The 15,651-nt window shown below is 42.4% G+C and overlaps 2 protein-coding genes across 3 annotated transcripts in view; one reads left to right on the forward strand and one right to left on the reverse strand.

The window, feature by feature from the left end:
* Positions 1-3,868, reverse strand: RPL35A (ribosomal protein L35a). 2 transcript variants are annotated; one of them, XM_042799080.1, is made up of 5 exons: positions 3,799-3,868; positions 3,389-3,430; positions 2,095-2,247; positions 929-1,073; positions 1-57 (listed from the first exon to the last, which is right to left on the reverse strand). In XM_042799080.1, exons 2-5 carry the CDS (start codon positions 3,397-3,399, stop codon positions 34-36), a joined length of 333 nt encoding a protein of 110 aa, XP_042655014.1. In that variant the 5' UTR covers positions 3,400-3,430; positions 3,799-3,868; the 3' UTR covers positions 1-33. The 2 variants fall into 2 exon arrangements, with proteins under 2 accessions (XP_042655014.1, XP_042655023.1); XM_042799089.1 differs by lacking the exon at positions 3,799-3,868 and adding an exon at positions 3,723-3,746.
* IQCG (IQ motif containing G) overlaps positions 3,819-15,651 on the forward strand; it is a 24,332-nt gene continuing 12,499 nt past the window's right edge. The window contains exons 1-4 of the mRNA XM_042799070.1: positions 3,819-4,105; positions 9,165-9,312; positions 12,836-13,080; positions 14,259-14,387. Coding sequence (XP_042655004.1) covers positions 3,819-4,105; positions 9,165-9,312; positions 12,836-13,080; positions 14,259-14,387 — 809 coding nt within the window. The remainder of the gene's footprint in view (positions 4,106-9,164; positions 9,313-12,835; positions 13,081-14,258; positions 14,388-15,651) is intronic.

Here is a 15,651-nt window from a genome sequence, read left to right on the forward strand (position 1 = left end):
AAACAGATTCTCCATTTTATTTCCAATAAAAATTTAGATCCTAGATGGATACAGCATCTGTAAAAGACAATAAAAGAAACATGTTAGAAATCTTGGTATTGGACTGTACTATTTTAAACAGAAGTTTTGCAGTTACAGTCTAGATCTTCAACTACTATAGAAGTGACTCTCCCATTTACAAAGTGCAAGAATTGGAAAGTGTAACAACCAGCTCAGTGACTTGAAGCAGCACTTTGCCGGGGTACAGGTGCCCCCGGCAGTCAGTCCTCCTGCTCACTGACAGAAGAGTCCTCACGGGTCCGGTTTCAGGATTTAACTGTGCTGCTCCTACTGTGCTTTTTCTAAGGCTTAGGAGAAAAGACAGAAAGGAAGGACTGCAACCCTCTGACACTCCACTTGACAACACCACTAGGAAGATACTGCATCAAAACTCTGGGTGAGGGACCTAAAGGGACAGTCTGCCTTAAGCCTTGTGGCTAAAATGTTAGCTGTGGAGTAGGTCTGAGTGGGCAGGTGAGGACAACACGCCCCTCAGTTAAAACATTAGGGAGGTAGGAGAGGAAAAGAAAAAAAAAAAAATCTATCAGTTGCTGGGAACTGGAGTAGATGTGTGCAACAACACACATAAAAGATCTGCGGAAAAGAAATCAAGGCAGCTTTAGAAGGGAGCTGAGGAAGTTTCCCAGAACTGAAAGAGCCTTTCCAGACAACCTGAACAAGTGTATAAACACTCCTGATAACAAGAAAAGCCCCCTCAGCACAAGAAGCCAGCAATAAACCTCTCCTAGTTGCAAATGGAGCACTTACCAAAGAGCTACGGTGAAAACACAACAGCAACAGACCAAAACCACAGTTTAAGTTTTCCCTCATACTATGTGGGATTAAAAGGCACCCTGAAAACTGCCAATAAATATCTTGTTGCTCTTACCACCCGGATTCTGTGTCCAATGGCCTTGGCAGGAAGGTTGGAGCGGAACTTGGCCCGAACCATGCCGCTGTTGCCATGGGCGCGGGTAACCTTCCCCCAGATCACTCGTGTCCTGTTGGGCTTGCCACCCGGCGTTACAGTGTTGCTGAGGAAAGAGAGAAAGAACTGCTGAGCACACCACTCACAGCTGGGGGCAGAGAAGTGCCTTTTCAAGGCAATGCCATAACTTCATTCCACAGCCATCTTTATTTGGATCACCTTCCACTTTTATTACATGTGAAAATTGCTAGGCCTGGGATTTTCACTCTAACTTCCAAACAGGTAAGTATCGCAGCTTGTAATTTATCAGAAGGTCTGCTGAAAAACTCTGAACAAGTCACAAAGCTTAAAAATTTGGATAACACTGATGCTAAGACAATCAAACTGAAAACTTATCAATTTCAACTCCAAAGAAAATGCAACATCTTATTTGTAAGATTTCACCAAACACACCACAGGCAGGAGAGGACTAAGTCACTGCAATAAACTGCAAAAAATTGCTTTAGAAGAAAAGCCATATGCCACCTCAGAAATGATGGTGGTCAAGTTAACAGTCCAATCAATTTTATTCAAGGCAATTCTGAATTTTAACAGCTACACTCAAAAAATAAGTGGAAGGTAGTGAGTAACTGCTCTTAAGGCATCCACCAATGTCAGCACAACAAAAATGACAGTGCTCTGACACAGGCATGCAAAAGTCAGGATACAAATTCCTCCAGGTGTCACAAAATAATTCTACTGTTTAAGTAACCAACAGCACTGAACACAAATTCACCTCTTTTCAATTTACTCTATCAACCCGCCTTCAGTTTTTGACAGTCTCACACAAAACTTCTCATCCCGTTTGCTCTCTAACACATCGTCTGTAACAGCGAATGATTATTTCACATCATTTCATGATCTGAATCAAGAACACACAGGCCAACTAAAGCAAAAATAATCAGAGACCTTAAAACCAAAACCAACCCAAGAAATGGGTCTATACAGTAATCCATGGACATTCTATTGATAAACTGAGCCCAATTAATTTTAGTTCTAACAAAAGCTCTATAAAACAGACTGCTCATATCCTGGCATTTGTAAAAGCTGATACAGGCATTATAGCATTACTATAAAAAACTACTTACTTCTTAGCTTTGTATACATAGGCACACCTCTTGCCCAAGTAGAAGTCTGTCTCCTGCCGGGCATAAACACCTTCAATTTTCAGAAGGGCGGTGTGCTCCCGCTGGTTTCGGAGGCCACGTTTGTAGCCAGCAAAAGTGGCCTTGCACCACAGCCTATAAGCATTGAAAATACTTACAAATTATAATTCACTCCAAAGCATCAAATGTAAAAACAAATCATGTTGTGTTTCATCAGAAACTATTTTCACACCAGTAGTAATTTAACGAAAAACCCCACTGCTTTCACTTTTACAGATTACTGCAAATCCTTACGTGGGGTGAGCAAAGGAAAGCTAACTAGAACATGAATATTTATAAGAACTCTGTATCTTTCTGCTTGTTATAAAATTCTGGCACTACAGGCTTCATACTAAAACCAAAGTACTTCAGCATTAGTAGATGTCATGTTTTCACAGGTCTACAAATACCCTGTGATGAGCAAACATTATTTTTCTCTATACACCACAAAGTCACGTCTCCCGTGTTGTAGGAACTGCTATAGGAGAAGACATTAACTGCTGCTAATTTGTAGCCTCAAAGGAATTAACCGCAGTCCATGGGGACAGCCCGAGAGACAGTCCCACATGCACTGGTCAAGTAACATCATACAAACTCCTCAACAATTCTTCATGACAAGAACCTGTCTGTACTATGCAGGTAAAGCAACTGTAGGGCTCATTCTACACATCGTGTCTGTCTCAACTGCATTCAGCAACTGTCGCATAATATAGCAGTATTAAACTAAGCTACTTATGCACACACATAACAGAAAATAAACTCGACAGATAAATATTAAGGCAAAAAGCTGTGATTCAGCATCAAACCCTCCATCATTTACAAACTCAATCCCTATATCCATAAGGAAACTCGACAGCATAGTAGCCGCCTTCTCAAGGAAACATTCTGTCAAAGCCTTTACTGTACAGTGAAGCTTCACACAGTACTAACAAAACCACCATTAATATCCCGCACCTACTGACAGGCGGGGGAAAGCGTGGCACACCGTATGAACAGCTACAGCCAGCTTAAGGCAGAGGCTTCAGAAGAGAGACACAACTGTGGCCGTTTAACAGATAGCCCAGCATGATACTGGGCAGAGGAGCTATCCTGGAAAATGAGAGCAGCTACAGGAAAACGAATCATAGCCCACAGTTTTAACAAAACACCCTCATAAATGCTCTGTTTGCAAGCAGACCTGTCAAAAGTATTCTGTGACAGCGGGCCGAGAGCCATCTCAGCGAGGCAGGTCACTCACCTCCCGGTCATGGCGTCCTCCTGAACCCGGGTCCCTGCAGGCCTAGAAACGACACGGAAGGCATGAGCCCGCAGCTCTGCCCGGCTGAGCGGGCGGGAGCTGCCGCAGGCCCGGTCCAGCCACCCTCCCCAAGACGGCTCCGCCTCACGGGGAACAGAAGGGGACAGACAGACACCGTTTCCCCACAGAACGGGACGCTCCAGGCGCCCAACAACCACCCCACCCCCCCCCCCCACCTTCAGCTGCGGGCCTCAATCGGCGGCCGGGATCATCCGCCGCACATCAGCGCCATCCCGGCCTCTACCCGCTCCGCACGGTGCCAGCCGCGACCCACCGGGGTCCCCGCGCCCGCCGCCGGTTCCGTGGCTGGGGTAACCCCCTCCCTCCGCCGCCACGTCCCCCCGACTCACCCCCGCGGCGCCAAGCCAAGATGGCGGCGAAAGAGAGAACCGCCGCGCTGCCTGCCGGGATATGGGCCGGGAAGGACAGGCCGCGGGTACCGCCTGAGCCGGCAAAACCGAGGCGGCCCCGGCGGGGCGGGCGCACCGGCCCCCAGCGCCGTCCCGCGGCCCGTCCCCTCGGCCCCTTCCTCCCCCGGCTGGCGATCCGGGGAGAGGCGGCTCCAGCCCCCGCCGCCGTTCAGGCACTCGCCTGGGCAGCCCCGCCAGGCCCCCGGGGCGTGCTGGTCGCCATGGAAACGGGCGCCGCCGCGGCCCGGTGAGCGCCGCCGGAGTTGGGGGGGGGCGGCCCGGTACCGTCGGCCCAGCCGCTGTGGGCAGGGCCCGTCCGGGGTGGGAGGGTAAATCCCGGCGCGGAGACCTGGCAGGGTGAGCGGGCCCGGCGGCGGGAGCGGGCTGCGGCGGTGGAACAGGCCGAGGAGCCCGGCGAGGGGGCAGCGCTCGGTGCTTCTGGGATGGGCAGGGCTCTGGGGCCCTCTGGTGATGGCTGATCTCCGGGTACTGCTCGTCTTCCTCTCTTCTCAACCTTGAATAGCAAATCATCTCAGCATTTATTTTACTCCCAGTATCACCTTGGGGACAGAAAACATGCGTTGCTATGATCAGATCCCTGTAATGAAGTCTCACATTCCCGTGTTTTCCTAAGTAAGAACAGATGGAAGCATGTACTTACCCATTTTCCCAAGTCAAGGTCATTCGCTCCCGATTTCTGTCACTTCCCTCACATAGCCAGAAATTCAGGTGCATGTTCAGAACACTTTATGTGACTTAAGAACATACTCCAACACAAAAGGTGCCCTGGCCATCCAAACTCTCGCTGTAACTTTGTCCCTAAGTGTCTTAAGCTGCATTTGAACATGTGTCCATAGTGCTTTTATGAAAAATCAGATCTCAGGAGCAAAATCTACCGTCACCTTGTCACCAGCTGGGCATAAACCTGGACTGAGGAATTAGATTCTGATCCAGGAGGAGAATTAAGTTTATTTGCACTTTGCTGAGCCAGGGTAGCAGCACACAATGCCTTGTAAGCACGTATAAGCAGAGGTTTTTCTCAGATTAAATTGTTAGGAAGTAGGAACAGAGAAGGGATGGAATGTTATGAATACTCCAAATTATTCTGTTGACTTCTACTTTGAGGAAGAGGTGGGCAGCAAAGCAACACTCAGTAAGCTACCCAGTTAACAGTATCAAATGTGTGCTAGGAACCTCTGCTCAGAGAGAGGACACAGTCCCTGCTTCGAGGAGAATAAACATCTGTCAAAACACTCTGTTTCCAGCAGTAGAGATTCCACAGCCAATAATGCTCCCTAAATCTTATCTTTTCCTGTCCCATACAGATTTGGTCCCATATGGGATATACAGCTAAAAGTAGCACCATGTCTTTCATTCCTGCACTCGGTTCTCCTGGGTACTCATCAGTACAGCCTCAGAGAGCAGGAGCGGAAAGTTTTTCTCTATAGTCAGGATAAAAGCTAAATTGTATCTCTAAGCCAAACCCAAGATTACTTCAGCTTTTCAAGGTTTCTTTTCTATTATATATTTCATATATCTTTTTATGTATCTTTTATATATTTTTTAATGTACAATTTAGGTTCTAGCATCTGTAGTGGTAGGCAGAGTTTTGTAAGGCCACAGTTATTTTCCTTGCCTAAGAGACATTTTTTTTTGGTAAAAACTAAGCTATTTCTGATTTATGGCCCAGCTGCTGCCACTGTGGATATTCAGAACCTCTCTTTGCCAATCATTTGCAAAACAGAGCTGAAGGAAATGTGACATTCTCAGCTTTCAATTTTCTCACTGGAATTCAGCAGTATTTCCTTAATTGACTAAAAAGAATGCTGCAAAAAAATGCTGCCTTTGAAGCCATTTTAGTTTACCAGGCAGCAGGATGGGAGAAATGTGCATCCAGGACTCTCACACAAGCAGAGGGAGTTGGAATCCCCAAAGGAACAGGAGGCCAGAGCTTTTACACAGTTGTTTTAAAAATTATTTCTTGATATGTTTTTCTTTCTCTTTAGATCAACAGGGGAAGAATGTCAACCTAAACTCTTGGGGGAAACTGAATCTTTCACTTTCTTTTTTTTTATTATTATTATTCATAGAGTTTAATGAAGGAGTTCAGCAAAGTGCAGTGATTAAGGTCAATGCCAACGGCTGCATCAGGATGGTCTGTGGGCACCTCATTAATGCTAAAATCCAGGGAGAGCAGCTCACTATTTGTAGTGTTTCCTAATGCCTCAGACAGCAGTTTCCTTCTCACTTCCAAGTCAACATAAGCCCAGAGCATACTGGCTTGGCACATGCATCTGCTGAGTATATGGTTATAAGAGGAGATACATAGGAGTAAACCAGCAGGCTTTAGAGAAACATTCCAGCTGTGAGCTTTCTTAATGCACATTAATATAATGAGTTAATTCTCTCCTGGACAGAAGCGTCTGATTGGATAGAGGAAAAGCTATTGCATCCCTTTTTGTTTCCAAATAAGTCATTTTTTCCTATGAGAGCTGCAAGTATTATTTCTTCTTTCAAGAATGCTGTCATAATCATCTGTCACAGTGATTTCAGAACAAATCTTTTTTCACCATATTTTTAGCATTAGGACTCCACATGTAATAGATTTTTCTTATATTTCTTACACTCAAAATAGGGACCGTAGATTTCTTAAAAACATAAAAATGAGTGACATTTTAAAAATATTTTATTAGTGCCTGTTGACTGTAAAGAGACATTGTCTGACTTTCTCAACTTTATGTAAAAATACTTAATTCGTGCATTTCCACTTCCATCATTGATTTCAAGGTTGAAAAGAAAGGAAAAGTGATGGGTTTAGTTTATGATACAGATTATTAGCTATTTATTTGTTAATATTATTAGATTCCTATCTCATGCTGTAGCAATTTTTTTTTTTTTTTTATATATATAATGAAGAGAAAGGAGAGAAAAAAAAATCTCAGAAGCAAAGGGAGGAAATCAGTTCCTTCTTAGTCATAGGTGACCATCAAAAGCCCAGACTAGTGGGATTAATTAGCTAAATCAGTCTAAGTAGTACAAGAAGGATAGTAAACATATCGATAATATTCAGAATTTTTCTGTTGTCTTTTCATGACTTGATTTAAGCAAGCTTCTTGAAATAATTTAGGGTGCCTCTACCATAACCTTGTTTGAAAGGCTGTGCCATACCTTCATCCATCCAGAAGTTAGAAACCTTACCATAAATGCCTGGCTTAGGGGAAATTACACTCCTTTGACCCTGAACCAGTATTATCCTTCAACTTAAATCTCTCTCTCTCTCTGGTATCTACTCATCATTACAGAGAGTAATCACAGTCCTCAATTCTTTTACCCTTTTGTAAAACAGAATTTCTATTCCCATGATCACCCACTAGTCGTCTTCTGTACCTGTGCATGTTTTTTAACACAAACGACTAAAAACATGCACAGTGCCTTATCTGAAGTTTACCGATGCCTTATGCAGTGACACTAATACTGCATTATATTTGCTGAAAATACCAGTCCTGCCACATCATAGCACTTTGCATTATTCATGGTTCATAACATTGGAGTCATGCCGCCCTTGAACCCTCTCTTCTATCCTGTGTTCCTGACCTGATAGCAGAAATTCTTGTGAAGATCCTTAATGCAAGACTGGGTACCTGGTAATCTTACGTTCTGAGTTATTATTCAGTTAATTGAAGAAAATGGTCTAGGCTGAAAGGATATTTCAGTCTCATTGACTACCCAGGTAGTTGCCATGAAAAAGACTGCCACTCACACACTAGGCTTTCTAGTTGTAGTGTTATGCACAAGAAGAGCTGTGCCCTGTTACAAAGGACGGTACATTTCAAGACATGTTGCATTGAAGTGCTTACTGCAAGAGACAGGGACATCAAGAAACAAATACATAAAATCTAAGTTATTTCTGTTTGGTTTGCCTGTTCTGTACTAACAGACATCTAATGAACCTGCACTGAAAAGTGACCCAATTTTTCTGCTTAAGTGAATTTAATTTCATGTTCCAACTGTCGATTACTTTATTTTCTTCAACAAAAACAACAAAAAAGGATGAGGACAAATGGTAACAGTTTCTGAGAGCTTATAACAAGTATGTATTTTTTAAACACATATAAAGTTGCTTATGAAAAATCACTGATTTCCAGTGATCCAGAGCATAACTGCCTCTAAACCTCTTTAATTTTCATAGAATATGGCCATGTCTTATCCTGTTAATCATGCTAACAGGCACTGTGTGATGTACTTCCTTGGCATACTTACAGATTGGACTATAATATTCTGCAGACCCAGAATTTGTTTATTCGAGGATTCTATAGATGGCACAAATCCAGTTGTAGGTATAGCAGCCAAATGAAGATTTTGTTAGGGGATGTTGATGCTTCCATTGCAATGACATTCAGGATATCAGCCATCTCAGACTCTAGTTATATTAGGTGTTATATAAGAAATATCTGTTTTGTGAGTGTAGGGTTTGAAAGGATTGTCTAATGTCTTACCAAAACATTACAAATCTCAGAGAATTTCTCCATTGTTATGCAAGAGATTTCTTATGCATTTTTCTAAATGGACCAGTTTCACTTGGATTAGTAGTGCATTTCCAGCATCCCCTAGATGTGCTTTCACAGTATTCCATCTGTAAGCAAGGCAAAGGGATGCTTAAGTGTACATCAGAGCAGTTTCACATTTGAAATGCAATTTAAAATAGAACAACACTGAATGTTAAAGATAGTTTACTTAGTCCAGTTATTGGTTCTTGTGTGATTTTCAACATCTTAAGGTGGTAACAGTTCCTGCTGAGGAGATTGGGATCATAAAAACGTTAAGGCTACACAGTAATAGCGAGGAATGATGAGAGCATGAAGGTTCACCATCCGAGATTTTACAAGACGTGGATTTATTTTTTTCCTGTTAAAAAGAGACCTTCATTCAATTGTTTCCCAAATAACAGAGGCCGTCATGAAACACTCCTGCTCCTTGAACTGAATGGTGAGGCCATCTTACCCAGTTTGTGCCTTCCACATCCATTCCCTCCTCAGCCTATCTACCCAGAGCTACTGTAGGAGGGACCAGGACCTACTTTGTTTTGTGAAAGCTAAACATTCCCACTGTTCCTGAATGCATCCATTAGCAGAGCATGGCTCCTCTTATAAACAGTGTATGAAAGGCTATAAACAAAGCTAGGGAAGTATATGAAAGGCTGCAAATAAGGCTATTTCAGGTCTATCTTTAGTTTAAACTATTGTTACTAACATTACTAATACTATAGCGTCTTTTTCATTGGTGTATTTTGTCTTTGTTCCTCTTAGCAAGAGCACAGAGACTGAAGAAATGGAAAAATTCACTCATCTAGAAGCTCTGCTTTTTACTGCTGTGCTGGAGAACTGTGTTGATCAGCTCTCAATTCTTGGATATATCATGCCGGTTTCGTATGAGGGCAAGACAGACATCAGCCATGTACGTGCCTCTATCCTTCCTCTTTAAAGAAATCTCTCTTGGTTGTCTTCTTGTCTTGGTTTGATGTCTTCTAGCAGCATTTTTAAAAAATCAACTCAGATATTTTTTTCTGCAAGATGCTCCATGACCCTTGGGTGAAGAAACACAATAAAAGTGCAGGGATGATCAATTTTAATGTTTATATTGCAGCATCACTGAGAAGCCTTTGTCAAGACTTTGTGCAAAGGACCCTACTGGCCCAAGATGAGGTTCATGGGCTTATAATTTTAAAATTGCGGTGGTTAGATGACAAGGAAAGTATTAGGGGAAATGAAACAAAACATATCTAGGTTCTTACACAGATCTGCAGCTATTTTGAAAATAAGAAAGGATAGGATACTTGAAAGTACTCAAAACCAGGGTATTTCTGTTCCTAAGTCCATGCTAAAGTTCCTTTAGTCTCCACAGACAATGAATTAAGAAAGATTCCACTTCAAAATATATAGTAACTACCCATTCTCAATGACCATTATTAATTAGGTGATTTCTAATAGGCATCACGACTAAGAGGGTTTGAGCAGAGATACAAAGAATAGAGAAGAAGCCCTAATGCTCAGGCAGAGGTTTGTCGCTGTGGATGAAGGTGTCGTGATATTTCCGGTAGCTGGTAGACATAGGAAACAGGATGGGACCATCCTGAGGGGGAAATGGTTTTAAGTTCTGTTGTCATATATTTTACATGACATAGCAGGCTGTTTCCAGTTTAAGTAGGTTTTAAACTCTTTTTTAATTGTGTTGGTTTTTTTTTGTTGTTGTTGTTGTTTGTTTGTTTGTTTTGTTTTTGTTTTCAAAAAAGAAAAAAGTGTGTGACCCGTATGAAAATAAAAACTGGGATCCAGGTTTTCAGATCTAATACTGTTTACTCTGTCTAATGTACCACTTATGAACGCAAGAGGAAGGTAAATCAACATGTTGTTTTCTACACGTTTCCTTTCCATACTACCTTTTCTTTCAAAAAAATCCACTGCAAAGCAGCAGAAGTTGGTGTTACAGTAAATTTCAGGGCGTGAACGATGCTCAGACTGTGCAACAGAGGGCACTCCTCCCCTTAAAAGAGTGCTGTGAGCCAGCCTCACCTGCTTCCAGGGGATGCTTCTCCCTCACAGGGCTGGATGGGAAACCTCTTACGTGCAGCAGCAAAAACACAGGAGAAAAGCATATCTCTAGGACAGTAGGAGTTGTTGTTCAGACACGCAGACTCAGGTTGATAGACCTTCTAAAGGTACACTTAAATTATAGAGAAAACACCTTAGCTTTTCTCTTCAATCACACATTAATTTTTATCGAGTCACTAAAACACAGTTTTCTCACAGTCTATAAACCCTACTTGCATTCTTAAAGATGCCAAAACAAATCAAGAAGGAAACAATTTAGAAACAAGAAAATGGCTTAGGGAAGCTGCTTGCTAACTTTGGTGCTCTGTAATTTGCTACTCCTCCCCATTTCTCAGTTTACATTTGCTGTTATCATTGAATTTGTAGAAGACCTGTATTTGAAAAGTACCCTAGAGCTCTGTCGGTCAAACAAATCAATGACATTTTCAAAGACTGACAACTAGATTTCAGCTGATGACATTTTTGAGAGGATTAATCATAGTGTTGGCCAGAACCTCACTGATTTTCCAAATCAGGGACTCTTGTACATTGCTTCAGCCAGTGCATCCCCCAGAAGAAGGCAGCCTTTCCGTTTGCTGAATTTTGGGCAAAAGACTAGCAAAAGGTAAACAGCTAGGAGACTACACAGATGGTAACATGTGCAGTTTACAAACTCCTTGTTCTTACATAGTTATTTGGCAATTATTAGTGTGTAAGTTCCTCCTGTTCACAGACAATCCAGCTACAGCCTGTCTTGAACTTTCCCACACATTAGAAAACATCTATCAGAACATTCATAAAATCTACATGCTGTTGAAGCGGTTTATTTGCCAAAATTAGTTCTTTCTGAAGTAGAGCCATCACCAGCAAACTATTTAAGCCCTTTTTATCTTAACGCCATAATTTTTATTGGTCTATGTATACTTTGCATGTGATTCATTTAATGTAAATTTAACTGCCCCAAAATTAAGTATGTAGTCACCTAGACTCCTTCTGTAGTCAGTGGTGAGTCAGGCACTGCCAGCAGCTGATTCATCCCATCTGGGGGTGTCCAAGATACCCAGAACGGAGCACCCCCTTGCAGTGCCCCACACACTGCCCTCATGGACTGAGGCACCATCGCAGATCACTAATGGATCCTCACTTGACAAATAACTTCTTGGAATTACTACTGGCATACACAGCTGCTGCCCTGACAGCTTGTTTTCACTCTGCCCTCTGTGCTGTGTTGGCACAAAGGTGTGTGTGGTTGTGGAGGGATCTGGACTGAAAGCTGGTGCTGCTACAAATAACCTTTTTTTTGTCTTTTTTTTTTTTTTTTCCTGGAAAATGTTTCAGCTCTGTGAGCTTTCTAATCCATTTCCCCACGCAGTCAGGCTGGCTAGTAGGCATCTATGGATTAGGACAGGGCTGGCAGTGGCTGCGTTAGCTGACTTCAGCTGTACTGCTATTATGTGTTCAGCCACAGAGATGCCAGTAGGCAGACAAGAAAATTTTCTCTTTTAATATCCCACTGTATACACCTTCATTCTTACCCACAGCACATAAACCAGGGAAATTCCTAGAAGCGAGGCCTCACCTGGTTTTATAGTTTGCTTTTGCTTTTCCGAGGCTTTTTAAATAAAATTGTACCCAGCCACAGGATACCTTTCCATGTAGATGATAGCTGCCACTATTCTGAATTTCTTCTTTGATTTCATGTTATACTTCCTCTGCTGTCACTCAGTCAAAAAAAACCAGCTAAGCTGATGTCTATCACTTTTATTTCCACACATCTCAGCTCTTGTTGTAACTGTAATATTGTAGGGAAAGGTCATGGTGACAGGCAGTGGGAAATGGCTAAGATGGAGAGAAGGTGGAGGGGAAACAGGCTAACAGTCTTCCCATACATAAAAGCTGCTGCAAAGAAGGACAGAATGATTTCTCCTCCATGCCAGTGGAGACTAGAACAAGAATCCAGGGTCTCAACTGCAGCTGACAAGAAAAAACTTTCTAACTTTCTTATGGTAAAGATTGTTGTGATGTGCTGGCACTGGCAGGAGGGCGCACAGTCTCTGTTGCTGGAGGTCATTAAGAACATGTCAGGAATGACACAATCTGAACCGTCATCTCTTGGAGCAGATGAATTCACCTTTTGAGGCCTTTTCTAGTCCTGTCACTTTAGGACTTTTGATCCCATAAACTTTAGTAAGCCTACATTGTGTGGTCAAATCTAACCAAGATAAATGTTTCTGCTATTCTATTTTTGCAGAATGCAACATACACTATTGACTGCTCTTAGTATAGCTTCATTCTAGTTTATTACTAATTTTTCTTCCTCTCACATAACGTTGCAATTGGTTTATTTCTACTGCCCAATGTGCAAGCAGGTCTCTCTTATTCCCTTTTAGACCAGCATCCAGGAAACAAAGGAAATCACAGAGACCCAGAAGGAGCTGGACATTAACTACCAAGAGCTTACATCAGCAGGGCAAGGGAGTGGGGAAACAGTTACCTCCATGTCTCTGAAAAGCATCAAACACAAGCAGCAGCTGCAGAAAACTGAAAATCTAAAATGTGCCCATCATCTTCCCAATAGGGCCATGAAACACAGAGCTCTGTCTCTAGAGAAGCTCAGAAAAATTCAGGCTGACAGGTGAGTGAAGCACAAATATGACTGTGGGGGATGCTCAGAGCTGTGAAGTTCACTGTCTATCCCTTGAAAGCAAAAACGCAGGCTTCCCATTCTCCCACTGCTGGTGTAGTTCGCTCTTGTTCTGGAAGGAGTGCCTCTAAAGAGAGCAGTGGGGTCTAGCTTCATAGGCCATTCAGTTCTGGCCTTTGTTTGCCCCTGGATGACAAGTAATGACAATCAGCTTATTTTGAATGGAGTTGCAAAATATTACCCAGTTGATAATGGTTGCTTGGGTGGAACTCATGCTAGGTACTAGCCAGAGCTGCTGTTCTGGTATGTGGAGTCAGGTTCCCCTAGCAGGTATGTCCAGGCAAAGTGGGATCTGAGCATTGCCTTGTGAACTCAGTTATTCTGCAGGGCACACAGAGCCTCTATGGCAGCTACAGCCATTCTCCTTTATAGAACAGATAATGTATATAAAGAGCAAAGAGTTTCTTTCTTTTTTTTTGAAATAAATTTTATTCCTGCACGTAATCCAGTGCCTTGATTTGCAGAAAGACCAGCAGCATTTGGTTTAAAAGAGAGACTAGGGAGCTGAGCATTCACTATGCATTTTTTTGCATCCTGGCTTCTGTCCTTTAATATTATTTCAACAAAGGGATTAAAGAAGATCCTAATACAAATGAGGAAAATGCAGCTAAAATATAAATACCATATGCACCATGAAATTCAATAAACTGGGCAAGCCCATGTGTTTGTGAAGATCAGCTTAGGGCTGTACTGGGATGTTTTGGCACCCAGGTATTCCTTCATAGATACATTTGTCTGCATTCTCATGTCTCATTGTCCAAGATATATGTAGCTGTCATCACTACTGCAGGCCAGCAGCCTTCTTCCTGATAGCAGCAGAGTCTGGCGCAGCGTGGATATGTTTGTGCCTCTTTCTTCATTATTTCCTAAAGTAGCATTAGGGGCAGAATTTTTACATTATACACTTCAACCAACTCCTAATGCAGAATTCTCCAGATGTACAAGAAGCAGGTATCATGGGAGAAGCACTCCTGGGTTTGATAGACATAAGAACAGAAATGGGATCTTATATTTCCTTACCTTTTTAGCGATCAATAATGTATAGAGGCACCAGACACTGTAGTACCAGCATCTATAAATTACTGTTGTGTTCCTTTTCTTCCTGGCAGGCAGTATGCAAGTGATGTAATTACAGTCACTATGAAAAAGATGCAGGAATCAGGAACATTTAATAGCCTAATGGAAGCTAATGAGAGAGAGAAGGCAAAAAAGAACAAGTTTCATGACTTCCTCATCAGGTCAGTGTTGTGTTCAATACTTTCCTGCTTAACTGCTCAAAGCTAAAGTCCATTCCCCTTCAGTACATGCTAAAAAGGAAAAAAAACACCCCAAGATACAGAAAAGATTCCACTTTTCCATCTTGAACTACTCTGTCTGCTTTACAAATTGTGCTTCTTTCCCTTTCAGAAAGAAATAACTGATGGTTCAGATACTGATCTGAGCTAGGAATTGCCTGAGCTGTCACCATAGTGGATACCAGTGTCTGCATTAATGCAAATGCTGCTCCATATCAATTAAAACATAATGTGATGTAAGAGATCCATGATTTTTAACTCCTTGTCCCCAGTGAAAGCCAGAGCAGCAGAGAATCTGTTCAAACCAGGGCCAGCAACATATGGTCTTCAGGTTATGTGATGCCCAGGAGGATCTGCCCTGACCCATATGCTAATATGCTCCCTTTTCCCAGTAGCAGCAAGGGGCTAGCACAGATGGTGAGAGAGGCAGTTGGTCTTATTTAAGGCTAATCCACCAGCTACTACATTATAGATCCTCTTCTGTCCCAGATCTGATAGGGTATGGATTTGTTATAATCTCAACTCAAACTTCTGTGCACCAGAGGTTTGGAGTTATTTTAGCACAAGAAGCTCTGGTCCAGTCCCCAGCCTGTCAGAAAGAATAGCAGTCAGCAGAGAAGTATTTGACCATTTTAAAGCTACTTTGTTCTGTGTAGCAGCTGAGGCCCATCACTTAGGATAGACAGCAAAGCTGCAGTAAGTCATGATTTGTCATGAGCCCATGGAACAGCCCCAGTGGTGGCTCAGTGGTCTGCCTCCAGTGAAATGTGTGATTTCAAGCACGAAACCCAACTCTTTCATTGTCTAAACCCAAGGGATTTATTGTTTATCCATGGAAGGGACAGAAAGCAAAAATGAAAGCATCAATTGCTTGTGGAATAACTATTCAATACCGGAAGGTGGAAAGAAGCAGACAAATTATAATCAGAAGGGACATCATCATTTTTATTCCATTCTATCAATCATATCTAGCCAGTATGTGGTTTGTTCTACTATACATTCTTTTCATGGAATGAACTTAATCTGTCTTTCAATATAATATATTTTTGTCTGGTTTTGTGTCAATATACTAGTCTGAAGCAAGACTGGAACTCCTTTTCAGGAGCTTTTGTTTATCACAGTCACCCAGCTAAGGACTCTGAAAATAAAATGTGTGTTTGATTGTAAGGTTGGGATAGGGTACAAAGGCTCAGGTACCACCTCTAGT

Source organism: Tyto alba, unplaced genomic scaffold, assembly GCF_018691265.1.
Source record: "Tyto alba isolate M040663 unplaced genomic scaffold, T.alba_DEE_v4.0 Super-Scaffold_10, whole genome shotgun sequence".
Classification (NCBI taxonomy): Eukaryota; Metazoa; Chordata; class Aves; order Strigiformes; family Tytonidae; genus Tyto; species Tyto alba.